Source organism: Sturnus vulgaris, chromosome 11 (assembly GCF_052056855.1).
Source record: "Sturnus vulgaris isolate bStuVul1 chromosome 11, bStuVul1.hap1, whole genome shotgun sequence".
NCBI classification, from domain to species: Eukaryota; Metazoa; Chordata; class Aves; order Passeriformes; family Sturnidae; genus Sturnus; species Sturnus vulgaris.
This window is the reverse complement of record NC_142253.1, coordinates 14,923,137-14,950,519: the sequence shown is the minus strand read 5'-3', so window position 1 is coordinate 14,950,519 and position 27,383 is coordinate 14,923,137. Positions and strand designations below refer to the sequence as shown.

Sequence of the window (27,383 nt, the reverse complement as noted above, 5' to 3'; positions counted from 1 at the left end):
ACTGCAGCATGATTCCTCTTAAGGGGGGGATTTTTAGAAAGGATGAAAACTAACAGTTGCATGAATTGCATTTTCAGTTTTGCAAACTAATTCTTAAATGAAGCAGCTGGAGGTGAGGCTTTGCCACCCTGATGTGTCAGAGCCCTCTGGACACAAATGGGAGTCCTGAATCATTAAAAAGAGAGTTTTGTCTCTGGTTGCTGTGGATTGAAACACTGCACTGAGAAAACTGCTCATCATTTGGAGACCTTTGGTGTGTTTTGCTCTCCACCATGGTGGGGTAAATCCGTGGTAAATCCACAGTAAATCCAGGAATGTGGATTTTAGCTGTTTGCAGTGGGGACAGGTCAGCTTGCTGGCTGGGTGATGTCAATCATGATTTCCTGAAGCACCAAGAATTATCCCTGGAATCAGAGTTTATACCCCCGTTTTTGACAGCTGATCCCCACAATTTGCAGCCCTGGGTGAAAACAGAGCATTGAGGCAAGGCCCCATCTGTCTCCACACTTCTCTCCCTGGCGCGGGGACTGCACATTCTCCACATGGCATCGGCCCCAGCTGCAAGTCCCCTGTGGATTTGAGGACACCCAGCAGACGGGACGAGGGGCCCTGACACCTCCTGTTCCCACTGCCCCGAGGGACATTTGCTGCTGGACAGGGATATTTTGGGACACGTGCCTTTTCTGTAATACCAATACTAAAAATTCGATTTGGCACAGTAGAATCCCTGAAGCGCAGCTCCCAGTGGGAACGCTCGGGAGGTGGAGGTGACACGATGGCACGGCTGCAGTCAGGACAGCCAAGAACCGCAATACATCAGCGATTTCGGCAGGTCCCGCTGAGAAGCGGTGGCTCGGTGGCACAACAGAGTCACGAGGAGCGCTCCAGCTGCCGGGAGAGGGGCTGGGGCCGGGGCCGGGGCTGGCCCCGGACGTGTCCCCATGGCCAGGCACGCAGGCCAGGCATTCCTGGGAGGCCGGGCATGCGGGGCTGCCGTGGGCTGGTCCCAGCCCGGGCCAGCACCCCCCTATATGAGCCGTGCCCGCGGGGCAGCGCCGCAGTGACCGCGGCAGCCCCGGCCCCTCGCTGCAGCCATGGATGACATTTACAAGGCAGCGGTGAGTGCCTGCCCCGGGGCTCTGGGATGGGGACGGGTCCGAAATGCCTCTAGGGATGCCCCAAAGCTGCGACAGCAATAATTGATGGAAATGAGGAATAATTCTAAGGCAGCAGCTTCTAGTCAATATGCTCATCCAGGACGCAGAGCCTTCGCTCTCATGGCTCTGGAAGTTTCACGCTCCTCTTACAAATGTGAAACTCTCAACCTGCTGTTGAATTCTTTACAGTGACCCCCTGGTTCCCCACTGTAAAGCAGGGAGGTGGCTCCTAGGTGAAGCTATAAATCTCAATAAAACCTGCATGGCATAAGAGATGACTCTTGGTTTTAGCCCAGACAAAGCAGAAGAGGATTTCCCAGGAAACAAACATCTCACCCTCTTCTTTCTGGTGCTTTACAACTCTGCCATTGCTATGTTCCCCCCATCCTTAGCTGAATGTTTTTCAGGGGATTTAAAAAAAAACTTGCATTTTTCTCAGTTGTTTCCAAACCTCCTCCTCTGCTTTGTTGCTCCTGCTCTGTGCTGTGCAGAATCCAGAATGTGAGCTATGCCCTGGGGAACGTGGAGCATCCTTGGGCTATTTTAACTTCCACAGCTGCACGCTGTGCTCACTGTGTAAACCCGAACTATTTGGTCTGTAATAAGAACACTGCATTATTCTGTAATGTAGACAGATAAAGATGTGTGAGTGGAATAAGGATGAAAATAGATTTTGGATTGTGTGGATTGCTATTGCATCCATAACTGGATTTACAGTAAAAGCTTTCTGGTGCTTCCCCCCCTTAAATACACAGCTGATCAAGTTTGATTTTAAGCAAGAGCACAAAAAATGCATCATACAAGTCTTATTTTAATTCCAAGGTTTTTAGAGGGAAGGAATATAGTCCTTGGTAGGGAATTGAAGAAAAAAACCCCAATGCTCCCACATCCCCTGTCCTTTGGTCAGCCTTGAACCTCAGGAAACAGAACCCCTGTAGTGATCCTGATAGTGTGAAAAGGTTCAGGAAAGGCTGAGTCCCCCAACCAACACCTTCAGAAGGGAGAAAAATGGAACCTGTAAAATAAAAGAAAAACAGGCCTTTCTAATTAAGGTTTTTAATTAAATCTGTTGTCTGTGACTCAAGGCACAGACTCTTTCCTCGCTGCCCATTAATTAGATAAATGTAGGGTTGAGTCCTGGGCATTAACTCCCAACACCTTTACAGAGGCAAAACAAGTCCAAGCCAGGCACAGCTGAGACAAACAACTCTTTTGTGGATCTATTTCCCACAATTTAGACTGTAAGAAAACATTTACCTGTGAAAAAAATAATTGAAAAACTTCAGTTTCCTCTGACTTCAAAGGGAACCATGGGATGGAGCGAAGAGCTGATAAAAGCAAAATGCAGCAGATTTGGCATTACCATGGCTGCAGCAGTACTGTGAGCTTAGAGATTGCCTTCCCACACAGCAGTCAGAAAAACCTGTTCCTGGAATGATGTGGAGGGAAAAGAGGAATAAGGCAGCAAACAGCACCCATGTCCAAAGTGAACTATGAACAGCTCAGGAGACATCTCTGTGACAAAAATGTTACTTTATAGGAACAATGTATTTAATTTATATACACCACATCTATCACTTCAGCACTAAGGAAGCTTCAAAAGTGAATAGTTGAATATTTTCTGCATGCTGATAGCATACATTAATATTACATTTATGCCAAATCCCCTACGTGCAGACAGAGAACCTAGTGGGTTTTCATCTTACCCACTCATGCCTAGATAAGGCTGTGCAAACACAAAACTATTTTGGGAATATTTTTAGGCTCTGTTGAGCGGTGCCTAGAACAGTGCCAGGGACAAGTGTCCAGATAAAGGGCTGCAAGGATAAATACCAAAGCCTGGGAACAATCGGGGAGCTCATCTTTATCTCCAGCACCTCTCTCACCCAGGCTTATAAATAGCGACTGAGCCAGGAGTGTCGAGTTACAGAGCAGGACATGGCTGTGGCCACCGTGCTGGTGGCTGCCCTTGCTCTGCCCAATGTCTACAGAGGGACAGCACTGCGGACCTGCCTTCAGCAGCACCAAAAACACACTGGGCTTGGGTTTCCTCAAAAAAAAAATCCTGCTGCCATCCTTAGTGCTTTCTAAGTCCTCACCTCTTGGAAGATGGGGAGTGGGACAAAATGCTCTACCTGCTTCCCACAGCCTCTGTCCCACTAAGGAAAAATACTTTCTCTGCTTCTTGCTGCAAGCAGGAAGAACCAGCTGGCTTCTGCAAAACCATTGCCCTTTGAGGCAAAAGAATCAGCTTTGGCTCAAAGGCAGTGCCACAAGCCCGGGTTGGCTCTGCCCAAAAAATCACGGCAAGGATGGGGGTTGGGGGTCTCTTGCATGGGGGTGGCAGCAAAGAGACTTTAGGGGGGTCAGACAGGGCACGCATGGGGTCCTGCCTGCCTGGATCTAGAGAGTTTGTTGACCAGCATAGGAAAGAAAAGCTGATGTTTTCATGGATGCTACCAAAGGGGCAGTGGGACACGGTGGTGAGGGCAGCAAGTTCAGCTAAGCAGTACCTGGAATGAAGTCAAAGAGAGAAATGCACTTAAACAGGTATGGCACAGAGCTGATTGATTCCCCTTTGCTGTCCTTATTGGTTATTTTCATTAATTCATGCTGAGTAATGAGCTCCCACTGATGGTCTGTGGGGATTGGGCTAGGGCAGAGTTTGGGAACAGTCTGCCAGCCCATGCCAGCTAATGCCTGTTGGCTCCACAGGCCATTTCTCCAGGCAGATTCCCAAAACAGCCTAAACATCTCCCTGTAGAGCCAGGCACCTTTGTAATAACACTGGCTCAGATGGAAGCAGAGCAGTTAAGCTCTGGATAGGCAAGGAGTTTCCTGAATCTAGAGCTGAAAAACAACTACCAGGGATAGTCTTGTCTACCTCTCCCTCCCCAGGGAACTCTCAAGCACGTCTCATCTCTGATCTGGCATTGGCTCACATGCAAGCAGCCCTCAGCAGTGCAGCCATCCTGCAGTGAAACCTGCCAGCAACAAGAAATTATTCCCAAATGGTTGACAGAGGCATATTCTTTTCCCAGAGGGCTTTCCCTGCTTGTACCAAGGCTATTTCTGCCATGTATTAGCATCTACTGCTCTAGAGTTGTGCTTCAAAGGAGATGTGAATAATTTCTTTAAGGAGAAGAATCTCTTAGACTGACTACAAAAACTTGTGGTGTCAAAACCCCCCTGGCTGTACATTCCCTGGTCCTCTTGTGAGGTTTGGTTGACCCTGACAAAGGCTGTTGAACAAATAACGTGTCCTTTTAGCAATTAGTGATGCTGACAAAATTAAAATGACTTGGGATCTGTGTTTTCCCTACAGGTTGAGCAGCTGACAGAAGAGCAAAAAAATGGTAGGTGCATCTTCAGCCTGACACCACAGCCTAAAGGGGAGCTCCCCAGCCAGCAGCCCTGCCTGCCTCAGCAATAACACTCAGGAAAACGCTTTGGCCAGCCTGGCCAAGGCAGGCGTGACCCAGGGATTTTGATCCACCAGCATTTCTAGTTTCTGTGTCCTGCCTGGGCACTGCTGGGGTGCACAGGCAGGGGAGGCTGGGATGAGCCCCCTGCCTGCAGGGTCGAGGTGCAGGGCAGGAGCCCCTCACATCTCCTCTCTCCTCTCTCTCCAGAGTTCAAGGCTGCCTTTGACATCTTCGTGCTGGGGGCAGAGGATGGATGCATCAGCACCAAGGAGCTGGGGAAGGTGATGAGGATGCTGGGGCAGAACCCCACCCCTGAGGAGCTGCAGGAGATGATAGATGAGGTGGATGAAGATGGTGAGAAGTTTGGGTTGCTTCCACTCTCCCAGGCATCATCCCCACATCTGGGGGTGTGGGGCCATCTCTGCAGTGCTGGGGACAGTCACAGCTCTGGGGTGCAAGCTGCTGTGAATTCACATTAAACACCCACCAAATCTCAGCATGGTTCCTTTAGGGAATTTCTAGGCAAAGAGAAACTGTAGAAATTTTTATTCCTACAATGATCAGACTGTTTAAACTGATTTTGGGGGTTACTGTGAAATTGTACAGATCCTTTTAAAAAACAAGATATAGGTTGAATGTAGGAACTGCCATTTTAGAAATGCCTCTTGGAGGATTCTATCATCAGGAAAATCTCTCACTGCTCAAGTGTACGCACTCCCACATAACTAACTGTCAATACTGATTAAATCAATGTACTGATGATCACACATAACGAGATCCACTGTGGGCATTTGGGCAGAAATACCACACTAAGTAAATGGAAAATAAAAAAGCAGTTAAAAATCAGGCAAAAAAGGAAAGCATCTGAGTCATTGAAAACAACACTGCTAAAATGCAGGTGCAAAATCAACTGCATGAACACCTGCCTTCAGGAGCTTTCAATATTAATACCTAAATGAGATGGACAGGTGTCTCCATAGGAGAATAGGAATAGGAAATAGGAATTTCCATTCATTGGTGCTTCCAGAAGGACTGTTGCCAAAACAAAATGACTGTGAAAGGTAAAAATTCACTTACAAGGTCAGAGAAATGCCTCAGTCACTTATTCCAGCATCCTGAGGTGAGTCGGGACTGCTCTCCCGAGTTTTGGCCCTTGGCTGCTGAAGGGAAGTGTGATCCCTCACTGGCATTGCCTGTCCACCCCCAGTAGCTCCAGCTTGTGGCTCCAGCTGGGCTCCCCTTTCCTGCATTCCTCAAGCCCAGTATGAGAAAAGACTGAGGCATCAGACCTTGTATATTTTTCAGTTTGACCTGTAAAGACATTACCTGATGGCAGTTTTAGTTTTTAACTTCAACAGTAACGGGTTTAACACCACCACTTAAGGCTTTGGGGTTCTGAATTAATGTGGCTGTGCAGGGAAGCTGAGTGGAGCTCTGGTGGAGCTGCTCATGGAGAAGTGTGGAGCTCAGTCAGGGTCCTGGCTCTGCCCAGCTGGTCCCAGAATGTCCTTTCTTCCCCCAGGCAGCGGCACCGTGGACTTTGATGAGTTCCTGGTGATGATGGTCCGGTGTATGAAAGATGACAGCAAAGGAAAAACTGAAGAGGAACTCTCAGACCTCTTCAGGATGTTTGATAAGTAAGAGCCATGAGCACAGCGTGGTGGAGGGGTGGGAGGGGTGCAGCCAGCCTGGCTCCCCCTCCCCAGCAGTTCTGTGTGGTCCTGACTCTCCTGTCCTGGCACAGAAACGCTGATGGCTACATCGACCTCGAGGAGCTGAAGATCATGCTGCAGGCAACAGGAGAGACCATCACTGAGGATGACATAGAGGAACTGATGAAAGATGGGGATAAAAACAACGATGGCAGGATTGACTATGATGGTAGGACTCCTTCTTGCATGTGGTTTGGTCACCAGCCCTTGGTCATCCCCTGGGCAGCTCCCATGGTCTTGGCTGCCTTCCCATGGAAGCATGAGCTCATGCAGGCAGTGCAGGGCAGTGTCTGGCAGGAGCACATGTGCACAGGGATGGGAGGTTCTTACACCTGTGAAATGGGAGCAAGGACCTGGGGCTGCCTTCACTGTCCCCTTGCTGCACTGAAGCTCTGCCACTTTTCACCAGTCCCTCCTGCCCCCCTAACACAAGCATCTTTTCTGAGGGGCTGTATCTTTGAATGTGAAGCTGACAAAATGAGCCCCAGACCATTTCTGAGCTGAGTCAGAGGCCGTGTGTCCCCCCCCAGCACTCACCTCCAGTGTTTTGGTGGCAGCTGAGGGCTCCAGTGACATTTCCAGCAGGAGTCACAAGGAGTCCTCGCCACAGTCAGAGGAGCAGTAGCCATCTCCCCCTTGGCCTCTTGCATATCTGAGGGTGGAAAAGGAGACAGGGCTGGGAAAAGCTGCCAAGAGCACACTTGGCAGCTTGAGGGCCCCTGGGTCTCACCTCACACCTCTTGTCTCCAATGTCTTCCCCTTGGCAGAGTTCCTGGAGTTTATGAAGGGGGTTGAATAAATCTGAGGCCAGATGGACAGCTTGAATCTCCTAAACCCTCCAGCTCTGCATCTCATCTCCTTGACTAAGTCCCCTGGCTACCAGCATGAAGACTGAGTGCTGAGAAGGGTGGTCAGGGGGAAATAAAACCTGTTAATACCCATTGCCTCAGCTGCTCATTCCTTTAGTGACAGCTTCACCCTTGTTGTGATCGATGAAACCACTGCTGGGGGCTGCTTCTGGCGAGGTGACATCACAGCTGGAGCTGTAAGCCTCCAAGGAGGAGTTCTGCTGCCAGCCCAATGGCCAGGTCCATCCAACTGGGCCATGGGTGCTTGTGGGGAGCTGCCATGTTCCACCTCTTCACCCTGCCAAGGTGAGCAGGAGCTGCCACTGGTGCCTGCTGGTTTAACTGGAGCATTGGCAGCATTCTGGCAATGAAATATGAATTAAAACTCACTTCAGCCATCACTGAAATTCATGTGCAAGACACAGTCCCTCTCCTCCCTACCCTTTTCCTGGCTGTCCTGAGGGTACACCCCCTCTTCCTCCCCACCTGATTGGCACCCCGTGATGCCAAAAGAAGACCTCAATTTGCTTTGGAAACACAAATAAAAGCCATTCCCAAGCTGGACTGGGTGCTCCTTCCTGTCTCCCCCAGCCTGGTGAGAGGCAGGTACTGGCCCCTCACAGTCCTCCTGCAGCCCTGGGTGGAAGCCTCACTACAAAGAATGAGACATCCAATTTTCCCTGACAAACGACATCGATTTGGGCCACTGAGAAATGCACAAGTCCCCTCTGGGTCTCAGCTCCTGGGCACAGAGTGACAGCAGGGCCAAGGAGCCACGCTGTCCCCAGGGGCTGTCTCCTCTCATCCCAAGGAAGCACGGCATTCCTGTGGCATTAGCAGCTCTCCCTGCACATAGCTGCCTCCTCCCATCGAATTACAGCCCCAGCACAACTCACACATTGCAGTCGTGTTGCTAAAGTCAATCGTTTACCCAAGCAAAACAAACATTGGCAGGGCAAGGCACGGGACTGTGTTGGTGCAAGCCCTGGAGATGCTGCCCTGAGCCCTGGGTGGCCACACTGCTGGGCCAGTGCCCCAGCTCTGCTGGGCTCTCCTTCTGTCTTTCCTCCCCAAATCTGATTTTTTTCCCCCCACTTCTGTGGAAATAACACCCTAAAGCAGCTGTGACACAATCTCATTTATATCAATAAGGAAATATTGCAGTTCAGGGCAAACAGGCCTGAGGTGAAAACAGGGATGAGAGAGGTGGTGGATTGTTTGGGAGGACATGGCTGTGTCTTTCCTCTGCACAAGCAGCACTAAATATTTTGCTCAACCAAGGCTTATAGAAACAGAAGAACTAAGAAAATGAACCTGTCAGCTAAAAATCAAGGGTATTTTGGAAACAGCTCTAATGCAAAAATCTGTTTGACCCACACAAAGGGTTCTCCCCAAGGGCTCTAAGCCTTTGATGCTATAGCTACTGCAGATTGAGCAGGACTCCGGTGCACAAGAAGGCAGTGGAAATATGGGTCTACAAACCCTGGGACATGGAATGCTCCCAGGTGCTAACAGATTCTATTTCTAACTAATCTGTAGCCTAGAAATGGGAAAGAAACACTTTCTGCCTCCGCAGTGTAGCAGCAGCAGTTTCCCACTGAAACCTGTGAGGATACAGCATGTCCTCATGTTTTACCCCAGGCCTGGGAACCTCCACAGTTGCCAACAGCTGGGTTTCAGCCAGGAACTGAGGTAATGCCAGCTGTCCCCACACCCACGGCCACCCAGCCCACGAGCAACCCACCCCTGCGCTCACATCACATCACATCACATCACATCACATCACATCACATCACATCACATCACATCACATCAGGCATCACTGACAGCCCCCTTATCCTCCTCTGTCCTGGCTAAGCCCCAGTATCCAAAAAGGACTTCTCTAAGACATTCTCCATTGCTTACCAAGAGGCTTTGCCTCCTCTGGAGGGTGAAAAAGAGAATAAATAAGGTTAACCCCTACCCTGCAGACAGCTTGGTGGTTTGGACTATGCTGTGACCCAGGGAAAAAGAAGCCTGGGAAGAGCCACCTGGCCCCGTGTCTTGGCTCTTCCCCCTTGGCTCAATGGCAGAAGAAAGCCACAGCCTCACTGGCTGCCCACCCTTTTCCAAGAATAAAGCTGGGAAGGTGGTGGCTGGAGAGAGAAGACAAAGTTCTTGTAGCAGCCAAAACGTGTCACTAGAAGAGCAGATACACTAGGACTATTTAGGCTTTTTCTGTCCCTAGAACAGGAGGTTGGGAAGCTGGGAAAACTGTGGCCAGGCTGGACTGTCTTAACACACTGCCTGTCCTCCCAGTCAGACAGCAAATGCTGCAGGGTGAGGAGCTGTGGGTGGATTTCACTGTTGGCTAAAACACAGGAACAACTGCACAAGGAATGTAACACAACATGACAGCCCAGTGAGTGGGTGAGCAGGCTGAAAAAACAGCCACCCCTGGAGGATCAGCCTGGCTGAGCCCCCACACAGGGGATGTGCTAACAGCGAATGAAAACCACCCTGAGCAATCCATGTGTCTGTGCAACTCCAAACCAGTTCACAATTTTCACTGCGTGTGTAGTGAACCTCTGGTGTCCAAAAGCATTTAAGGAATGTGATACACGTCCACATTGTCTGGGGAAAAAAAAGCAATTAATTGTTTTTTTAATCAGGCAAAAAGTCATTGACCAGTGCCTAAAACAGTTCCTAGATCTGTGTGTTCTTACCTCCCCAGCAGGGACAGCAGCTGTACAGGCAGGTGACAGCAGCCCATGCCACCAGACACTGCCACAGGTCTCAGGCCATTTATCTGCTTACCTTTGCTGTAGATTTAAACTCCTGCCCTGGCTTGCAGCTTTATCAGTGTATTTGAGGCCTCTCCTCAGCCCTCAATAAAACTTTGCTGTGTGGACCAAGTGACTGCAGGAAGCTCCGATGAAATTTTGTGCACACTGCCCGAATAAAACCTCTGCATCAACGTGCCAGCAGGGCAGTGGCAGTGTAATGTGAGCTAAGGTTCATCAGATGAACACTTCGCCAAGCCCCTGTGGTGTAGAAACACCTGCAAAAGCCTTAAAGCCTGGGCAAAGCAGAACTCATGCTCTGTTGCTGCTTCTTTTTGACCACACTATTGAAAGGCAATAAAGGAGGACAGAGCAACACCTGTCCAGGCCTGTATTTTATTTATCATTACTGTGAACATCAATGTTCCCAGTGAACACCTTATCTGATCAGAGATTTTGCAGGACTTTGATTTCCCCTCCCCAGTTCTGTGCTCTTGGCTGTCAGAGCAATGGCTCACCTTTGCCAAATGAGATGATTTGGTATTTGGTTACACGCCCTTTGCTCTTTTTCTTTTTTAAATCAGAGAAAGGAGCCAAACTGCAACTTGATACTGAGTCCTCTTAGTTGCAAAGGGGAGACATAATTTGCCACAAGTATGACATACAGCAGCAGCATGAGATGTATAAGCTGATGTACAGCAGTTGTTAAGCATTGAGATGCATTTGAGCTCTTTGTCCTCCCCCAGGATACCAAACACTTAATCATAAGAATTTTGAAGTTTTTAAATACCAAAGATGAGAGAGCTCTGCATAATAGGAATGGTTTCAAGTGGGCCACAGCTGCCAGTTCCCCCTCCTGGGCTCTGTATACGTAATGCCCCCAAAAAGGATCTCCAGCTTCACCAACAGAACTTAAATGATTTCACAAGGCAGGAGAAAGAGGATGGAGACCCCCCAGAAGCACAGTCAGCACAAACTCCCCTTCACAGCCTTCCCTTCTGGGCTGGGACAAGTGAGCAGAGGTGTCACAGGGTTAGCAAATGCAATAGCTGGCCACTGATGTCCAAGCAGTGTCTGCAGGGAGCACACAACAACAAACCTGACACCGAGCTGCAGTGGAAGCTCACAGAATTCCTGTATCTTGCTACACAATGATGCCTGGATTAAGGTTACGTTCCTCTGGGCTGCATTTTGTCACGCAGCCGCTATTTTGGTCAGAAAGTCAGCAAGGCCTTATTTGGGAAGTTGTCCCACTGAAGGGCAGCATGAAGGGCAGCAACATGAAAAGGCTGCCTCTGAAGGCAGGCCTGGGGGAGCTGCCTGGAGCCACAGGAAGCCCAAATCTTGCCCTCTGCTTCTCGTTAACATTCCAACATCATTTTCTTGCCTCTCTCTTCTCTCTTGTGGGTGACATATTCCCACAACACAAGCACTCTGGGGAAGACATCAAGAGGGTTGAAATGAAATCTTCCTTCTTATATGGAATTTTTAGTGCTAGAGATTTAAAATGCAGAACTTAAACTGGGTAGACAATCTGAAGACACACAGGTAAAGGTATAGACTGACAAACACCAAGTGTTGGGAAGGATGAATTAGGGAAACCTTATAAATACGAGTGTCTAGCAAAAGACTTTGAGAATATGGAAAATATAAGCGAAATAGAAATGATAGCAATTTTCGACTGTGTGGCTGAAAGCAACTGAATGCCTGAAGGCCCCTTTGTTTAGATAATGGTAGATGCTGCCAATACCAAAAAGCAAACAGACATCCTCCCTAGGTATGGCAGGAAGGGTCCCAGATAAAATTTAGAGATAAGAAAAGCAGTAAAACATGGTAATATAGTGATTCCTATAGGTTGCATGCAAATGTTAGAGAATTTGTGTCTTGTATTAGATTGGTTAGTGGAAATTAGAATATTCAACATAGAAGAAGATTTAATGTACTGTAAATGGGAAAATCACTCTCTTATGCTCTTACTCTCTTCTCTCTTACTCTTTTACACTCTCTTCTCTTACTCTTGCTCTATCCCTCTCTCTCTGTCCTGCTCCGAGCTGTGGCTGCAGTTCCCAGCAGGGCCTCATATAAACCCACGCCCTACGAAATAAACTGCAAACTTCAAGACCAGAATATAGAGAGTGCCTGAGTTGTCCCAACCATCCACAAGTAGTAATTCCTACAACCAAGTGCTCTGTTGAGGTTTTTTTCTTTTGTTCTTGTAACACTCATCTACACCAGACTGATCACTGACCCTCACTGGACCAGCCACTCCCATCTCCTTCAACACCAGCAACAACTCCACTCTGTGTGTGCCTTAACCAGCGAGCAAGCAGCTGAGTGAGCCTTGCCAATGAACTGTCATGCTGTCGCTTAATATTAAATCTGAATTTTATTGACACCTTTGCTGGTGATCCTTTAAGTTCCTCAAACACTTATTTGTAACAGGCTGACAAATCCCACCCTCCACAAAAGCCCAAGAGATGCACAAAGCAGGAATCAGACAGCTGAGGGACACAGACATCACTGGCTTTGAATGTTTCAAATTAGTAAATCTCTTTATATTACCTGGTTTAGGGGTCGGTGGGTTTTCCTAATCAGTCAAAAGCAATTAAAAAGTGGGAATTGGGAAAAGATTTTTGAATTTAAGCCAGAAAGAATTCAAATTAACGCATATAATTTTGGTAATTGGCTAAACTAGTCAAAAAATTAGCTACATTAATTGGATGTTCCAGTTAAAATTATGCTTTTCACCCGGCAAGCGTTTTGTTGCTCTACTGCAGTCAGAAGGGAACTGTGAACTCGCAGCCCTCCTGTGGCTCCATGGATTTACCCCATCGGGTGGACAAGCGCTGGAACTGCAATTTCAGGACAGCTGGCTGCATTCCAACAGGTGCCTCGTGCCAGGAGTGGAAAGCACGGCCGGAGTCAGCTTTGAGAGGGCCCTGGAGAGTGAAGCCCTCTCCTGATGTACAAAACAGCAGGAGCAAACCCCGGGCTCAGCTCCTCCTGGGATTTTGCACGTTATTCCCCTCATGTCCCCAAGCCAGCAGGTTTCATCAGACAGTACTTTGTCAATGTCAAAGACATTCCCTACAATCAGTCACTATTAAAAAATGTGTATCTTGTATATTCCTAAACCCTTACACGTTCCCATGGCTAGCTCCATTAATGCTTCAACATCTACAAGTATTTCAAGATACAACACACACCAACTCCAACACAAACTCCTGTGGTCTCCAACACCACAGCCAGCACTCCTTGCCCTCCTATTTCCCAGGATTCCCACAGCTGTAGGGAATCACACAGCAAAGCCTTGGAAATTTCACCTTGCTGTAACACCACCAGGAATTATTGCTAAAGTCATGGTACCCGAGAAAGAAAATGTCACCCCAGTTTTCAAAAGCACAAAGAGGATCCAGGGAACTACAAGCCAGTCAGGCTCCCCTGGATCACTGTTCACAGACTTGATGCACACCTTGCAGTTAAAGTACAACTCAAGGCTTCTGGAGGGCTCTCCTCAAATTCAGGAGGTGAAGGCTTTGTTACACACAATTTTATTTAAAAAAATGCTGTAACACACATGCCAGTAAGAAAACTGGGTCTTCTTATCAAAGCACATCAGTCCTTTTTCTGCTGAGCAGCCTGCTGAGCTGCCTGCTTGGCATTGTTTGCTTGCATCTTCTTCAGCCCCTTCTTGTTGTGTTTCTTTGCAAATCTCATGTTCCTCAGAAACTTGGGATCAACCTATAAAAATAAAGGAAAAATAAGCCCTGTTGCAGAAGAGATATATAAAAACATTTACAGCTCCATATTGTTCCAATTATTCACAAATGCAGGGCTAGTTCAGGCTTTTTTTCTTTCAACAAAATTTTTTTAGTCATCTGCAACCAGGCTTTAACAGCTATTTTCCTTAAATGCAATAAACAAACAGAAAACCCCAAACCCCACCAATAAACATGAAGAACAGGATGGGCAAAGCTGCAGGAGAGGCAGGACCAAACACTCACTGAGCTCTGTGGAAGACAAATTTTTACTTCACTTCAAAAAAGCTTTGTAGATCATGACATCTACAAAGCAAATAAAATCACAACCCTCAGTGAACACCAAAGTTTCTGTTTTCACTTTCAAGTGTGGAAAAAGATCCTGCTGTACCATTTGGATAATCTCAGAAAAAGCAATATACTGTCACTTTCATGTGCTTTGCCCAGAAATGTGAACTCCTCTCATTTTGTGAAATTATCTGGATCAGTATAGACAGTAAAACAATACTGAAGGTGAGAAAAAGGAGAGGAGGAGGAGGAGAGGAGGAGACACGGCAGGACTCAAAAGGCAAAGGAACATTTAACTAGCAAGTGTTTGTTTTACTGGGAACAGAACTCAGTGACAGCCACCAGAACAGGACAGGGACTACACTAGCCACTGACTAAAATGCAGTTTTACAGACATACAAGGGCAGATTTCACGTGGGTTAGAAATACCCCGGCTGCACGTCAGGTAAGTAAAAGAACTGAACCCCACAGTGGTTCTGAGCACCTGGAACACAGGCCTCTGTCTGCAAAAATTGTGTCAGTCAAAATAATACAAATTCTGGATTTTTTTCACAGTTAAGCCTCAGTGACTCAGCCTGGGAATATCAGTAGAAATACTCACCCCTTTGAGAGATTCGTATCTATGGGTTTTGGGCTTCTTGATGCCATTTCTGTGCCACTTACGGGCTATGCGGAAAAAGAGACAATTACTTCAATTACAGTTTCTGCTATTATTTAGCAGATGGGTAAGTTTCTTTTTAAGTGTACTTGACTATCAAAATGATGTGGAATTGACAATTTTCAGACCCTTCCTATCCAAACTGCATTTGAACTAAAAACACATCTTTATGCTTATCTCTCTGCATGGGCTTCCAAGGATTTCAGGTAGCTCATTAACTAAGGACACATTGACAGCACCACCAGCAGAGTAAAAGGCCTCACTCATTAATAAATTCAAGCACTTGAGGTCAGTGTCAGAGGGCAGAGTCACTCACTGGGTAGGACCAAGCAGAATCTACTTGTGACCTCTGCTAAGTCACAGCACTGATGAGAAGACCCAAACACAAACGATTTCATCACTGTGGCCATCTCTGGATTGCACATGATCCCAGCGATGAAGCTTCTCAGGAACACCAGAGAATGACAGGATGGTTTGGGTTGGAAATAACTTTGAAGAGCATCCTGTTCCACCCCCCTGCCAAAGCCACATCTCACTATCCCAGGCTGCTCCAAGCCCTGTCCAACCTGGCCCTGGACACTTCCAGGGATGGGGCAGCCACGGCTTCCCTGGGCACCCTGTACCAGGGCCTCACCACCCTCACAGGTAAAACATTTCTTCCTTATATCCAACCCAAGCCTACTCTCTGTCAGTGTGAAGCCATTCCCCTGTGTCCTGTCACTGCCTACTCTGGTAAAAGATCCCTCTGCCTGCTTAGCTGGTGATGAACACCACGGAATCACTCAGGCTGGAAAAGGCCACTGAGATCTTTGAGTCCAACCTATGACCCAACATCACCCAGCCAACCAGACCATGGCACCGAGTGCCACGTTCAGTCTTTCCTTAAATACCTCGAGACAGTGACACCATCACCTCCCCCCTCCGTGCAGCCCATTCCAATGCCTGAACACCCTTCCCGTGTAGAAATTCTTCCTGATGTCGAATCTAAACCCACCCTGCCACAGCTTGAGTCTGTGTTCTATCATCCTATTGCTGGTTAACTGAGAGTAGAGGCCGACCCCCAGTTTTCTAACATAAAAGTTCCTATTTTTCTGGTTGTATATTAATTCTACGTTAAACCCAAACAAATCCCGACTCTTATCACACTCCTTTAAACCCGCCCCCCATTGGATCTCTGCGCAGCACCACCGTATCTCGCTGCAAACCCCCGGGCAGACCGTGCTACCATCACCGCGCCGGTCCCAGCCCGCTTGAACCCCCCTGGATCCCCGCCCCGCTCACACTGGTTGTGCGTGGTGTGGTTCTTGGACTTGGCCATGGTCGCACCTGCGGGAGAAACACACACGGCTCAGCCGGGCCGGGCTGGCGAGGAGCGCCCGGCTCCCGCAAAGAGCCCGCCCGGCCCCGAGCCCCGAGCATCGCCCCGCTCCGACAGCCCCGGCCCGGCCCCTCCGCCCAGCCCGCGGATGGGCCTGGATGGTGCCGGATGAGCCTGGATGGTGCCGGATGGTGCCGGGGCCGCCCTCACCCGAGCTACGCTCGCCGCCACCGCCGGACCGGAAGAGAAGGAGCACCGCGGGGTCTGCCGGGAATCGGGGCCGGGCCGGAACCCCGTGTCCTGTAGTTCCGACCGGCAGTGTCTCCGTTGCCTTCCCGCACCGCTGCTCTTTGCCCGCACCGCCCCGGCTCCCGCACCGCCCCGGCTCCCGCACCGCCCCGGCTCCCGCGGCCGCCGCTCCCGCCCCGGGAAGGCCCCGCTACGCAGCGACGTGGCGGACGCGGTTCACCCCCCACCCCCAGCACGGTCCCCCACAAACACAGTCCACCCACCAACACGGTCCCCCCACCAACACGGTCACCCACAAACACAGTCCACCCACCAACACGGTCCCCCCACAAACACGGTCCCCCCACTAACGTGCCCGGACCATGGCCTCTGCCGGCCGGGGCAGGGGAGCCGAGGCCGCCCTGTGCTGGCCCTGCCCGGCCGCTGCGGGAGCCTGAGGCCCTCGGCCCCACCAGAATCCACGGGGTTTATGTGCGCGTTCCTCCGTGCTCGGGCAGGTCAGCACGCACTGACGATGCTCCTCAGGGCGGGTTCATTCAATGCCGTTCATCTCTTTTTGTATGAAGCACCGGAGGCTCGAAGCGCTCTGTTTGCTTTCAGACAATTGGCAGCTTTGGCTGTGCCACCTCGGTGACCCCAAAACCCCCCATGCCCAGCAAAGACAGTGCAGGGGTTTGTGCTGTGTTCTGACCACGCTGGCCATGCTGTGAGGTCAAAGTTGCACTCCCACAAAAGATACAGACTGAGACTTGGGCATTTTAGTGTGTGAAAGACACTGAAATGATGACTGCGATGGGAAAATTTCCTCCTGGAAAGAGCAGACATTGCAATGGTTTGCCCAGCGTGGTGGTGGAGCACTGTCCCTGGAGGTGTTCAAGGAAAGATGGGATTTGTCTTTCCTTGGTCTTTCCTTGGTCATGGATTGAGGCATCTCCCATGGTGAAGTGTCACAGGAATAAGGCCAAGCTTGCCCAAGCCCCTTGGGTTGTATCTGTTCACCAATTGCAGCATTTCTGGCCACAACTGCTAGGATTTCAAATGGGAACCTCTGAAAAACGAGCAGAAAAGGCCCAGGCTCTTCTGCATTGTGGGAACATACTGCCATCTTTTTATGGCATTGCCTTTAATTTACAATGAGAGGCACAAGTGAATTGCTTAAAGTAACCCAGACTGAAAAAAACAGCCTAGAGACCAAAAGCCCCGTGTCCAGTACAGAGAGGGAACTGGACATTTTTTCAGTGGCTGATTGCTTGCAGAGCAATTGCTACTCTGCTTCAAATTCAGATACCTATAAACAAGCTCTTCCTATTATAAAAACAGGGAAAAATAGATGATCCTTGGTAGCTGGGCAATGCTGATGAGAGTGAAATGAAAATAGGCAGGAAAAAGTAAGCTAAGGCAATTTAATTTCAGTATTTATCTTATTTTGAACAAGACTTAAGATGTAAAGTGTATTTGGTTTCATTTCCCAGCCCCATCCCCATTCTGGGCAGCTGTTGTGTAAAAATAAATGAAAATGGAAATATTATTTTACTGGCATTTTGCAGCTGGAATATGAAGGTCTGCCCAAAATCCTCCTTGATATGCAAACATCTGACTTTTTAAACTGTTGCTTTTTAAAATTCCTTCCACTGTAGTGAGCTGCAGTCTTAAAATATTTGTACATCACTGTGGCCAGCTAATTGCAGCCAACAGTAGAGAGAAACTCTGATTTTCATGATAACAAAAAGAGCCAAGATCAGTGGAAGACAGAACTAAATCCCAGAGGTGTTTGCCTCCACTGCATTGCAAGGCAGAAAGGCCAGCCCCCTTAGTTTGGCCATTAGATTATGAAAACTCTTGTTCTTCTGAACTAATTTCTGAGCCTTCCTCCATAGGAAGAAACAGAAGGGTTTACTTTAGGGTTCTATCTACCTTTTCCAAGTTTTTTCAGGGTCTTGCAGCAATTATTGCTTTTGGAGGCCCCTGGGAGTCTTTGCCAGCTGCTGCTGGGGCCACTCAGGTGAGCAGTCAGACAGGTGGGGATTAGAGAAGCTGTGCTTAATGCTCAGGTGATTACAAGATCCATAAGCCAAATTATTAAAATAAAACTGTAGAAGAACATTCAGTTCGTGGGGCTGAGTGTAACATATTCAGGGTAGTTTATAAATCACTGCAAACCAGTGCAGAGTACAAGGTGAAAAGGATGATCCAAGGCAGGATCAGGACCTGTGTACACTGCAGGGTGATCAAGCCCCCTTGAATTTCTCCCGTGCCATGATGAGCTGCTGTGCCTCTAATTATGGTGTTACTGAGAACAATTGGCCAGTTCAAAACCTTTAGTCATGTTTCTAGTGATTACAGACTTAATTAGTGCATGTTAGCCCAAGTGTCCTCTACTAAAGGAGCTGTGCTCATTAAATAGGATGGTAATTGCTCCAGCTGCAAAACAATTATGAAAAAATCGTAACATAAAAATCTCACAGTGCCTTTGACAACTGTATCTCAGTTACTGTCCTTGCATCATGCACACTGGTGCTGATTGATCTCTGTCAGGTTTGTCATGGTTTTCATGCTGACACCACATTTCAGCAGCCTCCCCTAACTTGCCTCCTCCCTCCCTGTGAGGTGACTGACTTGGGGTAAAGAATTACTGTGGCTGTCCCCATTTAGTGGTGCCAGGGACTGTCCATTGCCCAGCACGGTGCCAGTGCCAGAGCTGAGCCAGGCTGAGTTTTACAAGGCCTTGAACAGAGGCTGGGTCTGGTCATTTCCCAAAACATGAAGAAATTTCCTCCCCATTTCCACAGGAAGAAGACAAGGAAAGGCCATGTTCATGTAGGATGCTGGATACAGTATGACAGCACAGCTCCCCAGTGCCCTGAACCCCAAACCAGTGAGAAGCACTTCAGGTGTTGATCAGTCTAAGCTGACTTTGTTTGGCACAGACTGTGGCACCCCTTCAAACTGAACCCTCGTGGGGAAGTATCAAGCAGGGGGGAGAGTACAGGGATGCTTTTGGCTAACCCTGATGGCTCACATGGAAGATTCCCACCCCTGGGTTGCTCCCAGGGCAGCTCAGGCACTTCAGCCATCCCACCCATTCCCACCTCACTCTGCAGACACCACCGAGGTGCAGCTGCAGCGTGCAGGGCTGTGCCTTGTCAGGGAGAGCGTCCTGTGGGGTATGGCCACCTTCATCACCCTCCTTCACCCCAGCAAGCACAGCCAGGACTGGGCTGTCTGGCAGGTCTCCACCTGCTCTGGCAGGTGCCGGTGTCTTTGGGGCGATTTTAGGGCTGTTCCCAGCCTGTGAGCAAACAGGGCTCGGCTGTGCTGTAAAGCCGAGCGATGCTGGAGGGCAGCAAGGGCGATCGATGGACAGTCCCGGGGACAAATGCGCCTCCAGAGAAGCCAGGAACAACGGGCATGGAGGCACTAGAGGGAGCCTGAGCATAACAGATCCCACTCTGGCTCAAAGTGGGAGAATTAGTCCCGCTCAGGGAGAAGGGGCATCACCAGCGAGTAACAGCAAGTTTCACACAGCAGTTTCCCCCTTGACCTGGCATCCTACCTGGCTGTGCCTTTTTTCCCCCTGACATAATTTCCTTGAAGGCATAAAGAAATAGTTTTATTGATGGAAAGTGCCAGTCTACCAGCAGAGAGACAGCTGTCTCTGAGCCCTTAGGATAGGAGGTGAGAAAAATCACTGGCAGCTGGTGGCAATTGTCAGATGGGAGGGTTCGGGAGAAGATAAATTCTTGCAAGGCAATGGAGAGCTGAAGTGCTGATCCATAGCTGCAGGTACCCCTATGGGAAGGGGAGCTGTCATGGCACAGCCTTGCAAGTGCTCCTGGTCTGATGGCAGGGACATGGGAACAGTAGCTGAGGTTTCTATCCTCCACTGGTGCGTTCCAGTTTGCACCAGTTAGGAGAGCTGAGGCACCAGAAGAGGCTGAAGATCTGCAATCTTTTATTTTATTTTTGGATGTGTTTGTTCCCAGTACATCTGAAAAGTGCATCTTCTTTTACAGTGTTTGCAAAGGGCCAACATTTGCTTTTAACAGGGTACTCAGGTTCAGCTCAGTAGAAATCAGAGGAGATGAGTGAGCAGGGACCAGAAACAAATCCTTCATCACCCCTGGCTGCTGTTGGAGGCTTTCATTCTCCCCTCAGATCAGCCCAGCCCCTCCACACATATCACACAAGCTGTAAGCTAGCTTCCTACCATGAAGGCACAAGGAAAAATCAGGCAGCAGCCTGCAATGCAGCCCTGACCTTTCTCTCCAGGACTGCCACCTCCTCCCACTCTCCCCGGAGCTGGCACTACTAACAACTGGTTTCCTCTTGTTATTTTTCCACCTCCACTCCTTCCTCCAGAGAGGAGGCCGTGCTGGTGGCCCACGTACCCGTGATTCACAGGCTGGGACCTGTGAGGAGCCAGCTAAGCCTGGCCAAACTTAGAAACATCTCATTTTCCATTGCCTACACCCTGGATGCTGCTTCTGGCTGGGTTCATTGCTGGAGACCTTCTCCAGTTACCTGTGGGGTTTGGGAGGACCAGCAGGAGTTGAGCTGAGATGGAGCAGTCCTTGATGCAGATAAATTTCATCTTGGTCAGTGTTTATCCATCTTGCTTATAGCTGAAACCCACGAGATGTTCTGGACATCAAAGAGGGCTTTTCATGCTTGGGAAACATGTAAATACAGACACATCTACAGGACTGCACAGTCATTCCATTTTTCTGGAAGCATTTGAATGATTTGAGGGGAGCTTAGGGGTTTAAAATCTGATTCTCCATCTGTGTCAATCAGCCTAGTCCATCTGGCTAGATGTCCTCAAACCAACAGATGACAACCGCAATCACAAAGCCAAGCCTGGGGCACCTGCGAGGTGGGGAACGATGGCCTGCAAAGATGGAGGTGCTGCTGTGGTTGGAAGCTGGGAATGGGAAAAATCTGGGTGGTGAGCAGGCTGGCAGCAGTGGAGCAGGCAGAGCAGGGAGATGCAGCTGCCCAGGAGCAGGAGCAGGGTGGAGCAGGACCCTGCGGGTCCGTGCGGGGCTGGGAGCGGGGCCAGCGCCAGGAACGGAGCAGCCATGTGCGCGCAGCCCACGCTTGGTGCTTTAATGGGATTTTCCAGAACACTTTTTGCCCCAGAAACGGAAAAGGAAGCTCGCCTGCCTCTTCCGAAGGCTGGGGTGAACGTGTGCAGGCGACGTGACACCTGCCGGAGCCGCAGTTGGCGAGAGCGCGGCTGTTGCCGGAGGAGCGGAGCCGCAGGCACAGCGCGCTCCGAGCAGCTGATCGCTGCGGGGAGGAGGCGCACGGGGGCGGCGGGAGAAACCGAGAGGGCTGACCTAAATAGATGCTCAGCTAATTTATTCATTTCTCTGCTTTATTATTTAACACAACTTCGAAACGGCTCAGGACTTCTGGTTCCTCTCAGCTCTGCTGCTGACGTTGGCATGGGGTTATTTTTTACCTGATTTTGCTGGCTTGCCCAGCACCCCCCTCTCCCAGCAGGCAGGCCAGGCACACTATGGGAAAGCTCCAAAACAACCACTTTCTAGCCCAGAGCACAGAAAGGACTTATTTTAAGTTATTTTGAGCTTTTGCTTCACCTCCTGCCTAAGAAGCTGTTTGAATTTTGGCCTGCTTTATGCATTGCTAATAGGGAGATTTATCTCCAACGTAGCTGGCTAAGGAGGGGATTGGTGGGTTCACACAGCACGAGGCAGCCTTCAGCCTCCACCAACATCTTCCTCCAGGCAGGCTGCCAAAGGCAGCCCCAGGCTCTGCAGTGCAGGGGCTTTCAAGGATAAACCTGGAGCCTGTCTCGCTTCCAGCCAGCCTCCTCTCTCCTCAAATCCCAGCAATCCCCTGAAGCACTGTCCAGGGGGAATTTATTACTAGAAGGACACGGAGCCCCAGCTGCTGGGAGAGCTGTTCAGGCTGTGCTTCACCCCACGGGCTGCACGTGTCCTCTGCAAGCCCACGTCATGTTTTAGCACTGCTGAGCTTGAACAGCCACAAGCTGGGGGAAAAAATGGATGCCTGTTCAGGTTGTCTGAACCCCTGAACCATTTCTGTGCAGGCACGAGGGACACAGGCAGAGCTGCTCCATGTGAAGGGACTGCTTCCTGGGATTCAAATCATACAGCACCCAACTTGTGCCCTTTAATTTTTTATTACAGTTCTTCACTTGATGTATGAATTTAGGCCAGTGTTGTGTACAGTTACCCGGTACCTATTTTATGATTTTTAAGCTGGATTATTCATCGACTTGCTTGATTCCTTACAAATTTCTAAGCAGCAAAACAAGCCCTGATGCTGTTTAGCTCAGCAGCAGGGGCATCTCAGCTCACCCCATTCACACTGCTGGAGAGTTTGGTGATGTTGCTGGGAGTGAGATAGTGCAAATTAGCAGAAATGAAGCAGCTAAAGAGGCTGCAATTTAAAGCCTTCCAAACCAGCAGGCACAGAAGGGAAACGGGTGTGGGGCTGTGAAAGTAGGTGCTGCTTCCCTGGCACAGTCAACTCCTCCTGCCTTCACTGGTTAAACTGGGGCAGTGTGAATCCTGGGCAGAGTCCTGTGCTGGCAACCCACGGGGTGTGCATCCTGGCCTGTGTCAGGCTTTGATCTGAAGGGCTTTGTGGTGGTTGTTTTTAATATAAAGTGATACTTTGGTCTGAGAGCCTTGTGAGGCTGAAAAGAATGAACATGGAAAGGACAGAAGCAGGCCAAGCCATCTGAAGTTTCTCTTTCCCTCCCTATACCATGGATTGGATTTTGGTGGTGGATGCCCCAGATTGCCTGATGTGAGCAGAGGGGCCCTACATCCCACACCCTCTGGGGCCTGGAGTTTTGTTCCCTGGCACCTTAATTGCACAAGGCTGATTAGGATGAAGTTAAGGGTAGCTGAGTGTCACCCTAGGATTTAGGATCCTTCATGTACACACAACTTCTGCACTGCAAGAGAGGGGAAAGTCCTTTAATGAACCAGAGTGAGCAGCAGGCTTGAGGTGAGGGCTCCAGTGTAGCTGCCAGCTCACCTTTATCTGCATAGAGGGGATTATTGGGAAGCCATGTTGACAAATGCTGTGGCTAAAAAGGAAAATGAACTTCCTCACAAAGACAGTTTGTTTGTGCAAAATGGAGAGAGAATAAAGAAGCTGCCAAAAAAGCTGACATTAAACCTTCTGCTTACCTGCAGCTCATCTGATACCATGACTGAAACCTCTTATTTGCAGCAACATAATCCAAGATGTTCTTTCTGCAAAGCAGAAAAAAAAGTAGGTTATTGCTCAAGCAAAGCTAGGGAGGGATAAAGAGACAAACAGGGCCTGATCCTGCCAGGTTCTGTGTGTCCTGCCCTCTGAGCAGGATTAAGACCCTGGCTAGCAGCCTGATTTGGGGGTTTTGGACAGAACTTGCACACAATTCCTTTCTAAACCCTTAGGAAAGGGCTTCCTGTGCTCTGGAGGCAGAGCATGGGGCTCCCAGCCCTGCCTTCAGCTCCTGCCCCTCTAGCCCAGGCAAGAGACACAAACCAAAAATCCTCAGCACTCTTGTAGCACATCTCAGTGTGCTTCTTTGGGAGAGAATTAATGACCTTCCACAAAACTAGGACTGCCCTTTCCCACCCCTCCCCGCTTTCTTTTGGATGCATTACCTGCTCCAGCCACTGGGTCATCCCACCTTTCCCGGGATGCAGAGATGCTGCACACAGGCTTTGCTCAGCAGCAGTAAAATCCTCCCCTCTGCAGCACTGAGCAGATCTTGTGCTATTTCTTTTCCTGCCTTGAGATGTGCAGAAATCCACTTGGCTGTGTCTGCTGATTGATTTTAGCTATGGTTCTCTACCAAGATCTTTTCAGAAGGTCTTGCTAATTAAGAAAACCTGTCCCCATTGAAACCACTAATGCAAGCATGTGTTGGTGTAATCCCTGCATCTTTTTGGGGCCCACTGCAGCCACTTTGTCTCTCTTGGAAGCCTGCTTCTTATCCTGGTGGCAGCAACAGAAGGTTCCACAAACACTGTCCTTGAATATTAAAGACATAAATTACCGAGCAGCCCTTTCACAAAATCAGTGCTGAGAAATGACTGACACTGTCCTTTTTACACAATTCAAATGAAAACCTAATTGCACCATGGCTGCAGGGGAAGAGACTGGGATTGGCAAACAGGTCTGGTGCAGAGTTCCCAGTTCCCACCAAGGAAGAGGGGCTGTGCCTGGGACACCTGACTGCTTTGAATAGTGCTTGTGCCCAACCTGTTCTGGAAACGGTGCTCAGGGGCACTGATTTCAGCCTGATACAGCTGCTTCCCTGTGACAAAATGGGCTTTATATTTTTATGGGAAAATAATATGGGCTGTGGCAACACTTCTGTTAGCCCCTGACAGCCGAGTACCAGAATAACTGAGCTGGTCCACACAGGAGTGATGCACTGGGACACAGGACTGCCAGTGAAGAGGCAGCACAGCCCTCCCCTCTCATATTAGCCTCATCTCAACTTGTGTTAGGGGTGCCCTGATTTATGATTTGGCTTGAATTAAAACACATTTCCTTCCACAGTAGTTTTACTCAGACTTTTCAAACACTTCATGAACCCAAATAAATCCTTAGGAAATCTCTGGCAAGTGGACACCTTCAAATATCCTTGGCACTCAGCAAATCTGATACATCCAGAGGGGATGGGGAGGGCAGAGTGTCTGGCTAAGATCTGGAGGCAGGTGAACTTCAAGCATTTTTCACTAAAGCTCCAAAACTGTAGCCTCATTCAAGTGTTTTAGCATAAGACATCAAGCCACGCTGGCATGTAGTCAGGAAGAGAATGCAGGACAGACCTCAGGAGTCCTTGCTCTCTCCAGACACGGAGAAGATCTTTCTTTTCCCCCCTAGCCTGCGTCATCATGCTGCCACCCCTTCAACTGCTGCAGAATCCTGAAAAATTAACAGCTAAAGGTTTTTCTTGCCTGCTCTGGCCACCTGAAACAACCTTCTGTTCGGATGGAAGCACTGAAGTGTTTCTTAAAACAGTTCTTCCTCCTGTCATTAAATATTTAAGAGAGCAGCACCAGGGGAAACCATGAGCTTTTATAGAGGCAGAATGGCACACAGTGCTGGGAACCACGCGGAGCCCGATTTAAATAGTAATGAGATGGCAGCAGAGCTCGGTTTTATCCTCCCATTGCTCCCCCTCGCTCTCCCCCCAGCATCCCCGGCATCGCATCCTCGGCATCGCATCCCGGTCCCGCCGCATGCGGCTGCGTGGGGTGGGCTGGCTGGGATGAGATCTGCTCTGCCAGGCCGTCCCGGCCTGTAGATCTGCTCAATGGAATCTTAATGACCTGGAAAGCAAGTGCCTGTCAGGAGCGATGGGAACACAGCGGTGTCCGAGCCCCGGCCGTGCTCCGCGAGGGGGGAGCAGAGCGTGGAGCAGCCGTGGCTGCCCAGGGTGGTCCCTACCAGTTTCTTGGCCTCCCCAGCATCACCTTCCCTGCTCTGCCGTGTTTTGGGGAGTGGGGGGTGGCACAGGGAGGGTGTCTCCGCGCTCTGCAGTTGCTGTAGCAACTGCGGTGTCTCTGGCGGCAGAGGACACGTTTCTTGCAGCCAGCCCGAGTGTGAGCAGCAGATTGATTTTTTCCCCTGCTAGAAAAAAAAACCACAAAAAAAGCCCTGCCCTCCCCTCCCCCAGCAGCCAGGGCCCAGGAGGGCTAAAGACAGCACCTGGGCACCAGCCCAGTGCCGACCCGACCCGCAGGGATGCTGCTGCGTCTGCTGCTCCCGGGAAATTTTCTGCCCATGAGTCAAAGCCTCAGCACCTCCTTGAAATCCTTCTCGGATGCCCCTCGGCTACTTGGCAAGGACAAGCTGCCTTTCCCTAATCCAGGCTCCCAGGCAGGGTGGGTTGCTGCAGCCATCCAGGCTCATCCCTGGGGCAACTCAGACCTGAATTCATTTCCACATGAAACAGAGAATCTGCTTTGGTGGGGAGGGACCAGTCGTGATCAAAACATTCTCAGAACGGGAGGATCAGTATAAGCTTTGCTGAGTTGCTTCCCTGGGAAATGATTTTTAAATAATAGAGCCTTTATCACAGGTAGGACTCATTTGGTGCCCACTTCCTGCCACCTGATAAGACTTTGCCTCCTCAACACCGTTACTCCCCCATTTCCATCACGTTTCCACATCACAAGCCCTGACTTGCTGTCCCTTCATTTTCTCTCTGAGAAACCAGAGAAACGGAGTTCCTTTTTAGAATGTGCTGGTGCCTCCTCGCTGAGCCTCAGCCCCCTGGGCATTGCACTGGTGTTTGACCCCGAGGCACGTTGTTCCCGTGTCCCATCATTGTGCCAGGACCATCCTTTGGCCACTGCAGCAATCCATTCAGAGCCCAGCAGCCTGGTTTGGGCTCCACTCTGTATGTGTGACATCTCTTTTCTCCTTCACCACTGACTTTATATTTGTTTCAAATAAAGCATATCTTGCTGGCCAACACACCCACCAGTCTCCATCAGCAGGACAAAGCAGACAAAGGTTAGTGCTGAGGGTTTGGTGTTGCTCATCACCCGTGGCCCTGGCTTGCATCTCCTTTGGTTTAATTTGCAGAGTTCAGCCCTGGCCTTGCACAGATACAGAGACCTGCCCTGATTTTCCAGAATTCCATGAGCTCTGATCCAGCCTTTTAACCACCTGTTTGGGATGGCTGCCAGGGAGGACAGCAACTGCTGCTCTCCACGACAGGGGGAAGCAAAGAGGGAGTGAGTTAAGTTTCCCATGTTCAGAGTCCATCCTCTAAGCATTTCCTGGTGGGAACCAAATCTTCCTTCTGCAGGTGATCACCTGCACTACAAGATAAGAGATGAGCAATGCTCAGGTAGGCGTTGTAGTAACCTAAAATAGGTTTTTTCCACTGTAATTGTTACTTAGGGTGCCATTTCTTAGCCAGTGTTTTTGGGGCTGCAGCTGGAGCTTTATGTTCCCTGGGAAGTTTTCTTGAAGAACAGGTTGGCCAGTTGGAGAATGTTTCACTGCTATTTTCAGCCTGGGACGTTTTCCCTTTTTTTTTTTTTTTTTTTCAAAGTACAACAAAAAACCTGTCAACAAGTCACAAAAGAGTGATCTCAATCTAAAATACGAGCCCTGGCATGGAAGGGCATTTGACTCAGAAGCCACTTCCCATCTTTGGAGACTTGAAGTATGTTCCACTTCGTCATCCTG

The 27,383-nt window shown here is 49.5% G+C and overlaps 2 protein-coding genes and 1 long non-coding RNA gene across 3 annotated transcripts; 1 reads left to right on the top strand and 2 right to left on the bottom strand.

The window, feature by feature from the left end:
* Positions 1–1,047: 1,047 nt before the first annotated feature.
* TNNC1 (troponin C1, slow skeletal and cardiac type) lies at positions 1,048–7,704 on the top strand. The gene is made up of 6 exons (XM_014869646.2): positions 1,048–1,118; positions 4,483–4,513; positions 4,790–4,936; positions 6,105–6,219; positions 6,327–6,463; positions 7,062–7,704. The coding sequence occupies exons 1-6, from the start codon at positions 1,095–1,097 to the stop codon at positions 7,091–7,093; spliced, it is 486 nt and encodes a 161-aa protein (XP_014725132.1). The 5' UTR covers positions 1,048–1,094; the 3' UTR covers positions 7,094–7,704.
* A 5,735-nt stretch (positions 7,705–13,439) lies between these two features.
* Positions 13,440–16,250, bottom strand: RPL29 (ribosomal protein L29). Its single transcript, XM_014869645.2, has 4 exons — positions 16,137–16,250; positions 15,890–15,934; positions 14,552–14,616; positions 13,440–13,645 (listed from the first exon to the last, which is right to left on the bottom strand). The coding sequence occupies exons 2-4, from the start codon at positions 15,924–15,926 to the stop codon at positions 13,520–13,522; spliced, it is 228 nt and encodes a 75-aa protein (XP_014725131.1). The 5' UTR covers positions 15,927–15,934; positions 16,137–16,250; the 3' UTR covers positions 13,440–13,519.
* A 6,873-nt stretch (positions 16,251–23,123) lies between these two features.
* On the bottom strand, positions 23,124–25,388 carry LOC148222502 (uncharacterized). The gene is made up of 2 exons (XR_015805924.1): positions 23,831–25,388; positions 23,124–23,431 (listed from the first exon to the last, which is right to left on the bottom strand). It is a non-coding gene; the product is annotated as an uncharacterized LOC148222502 (long non-coding RNA).
* Positions 25,389–27,383: the final 1,995 nt, after the last annotated feature.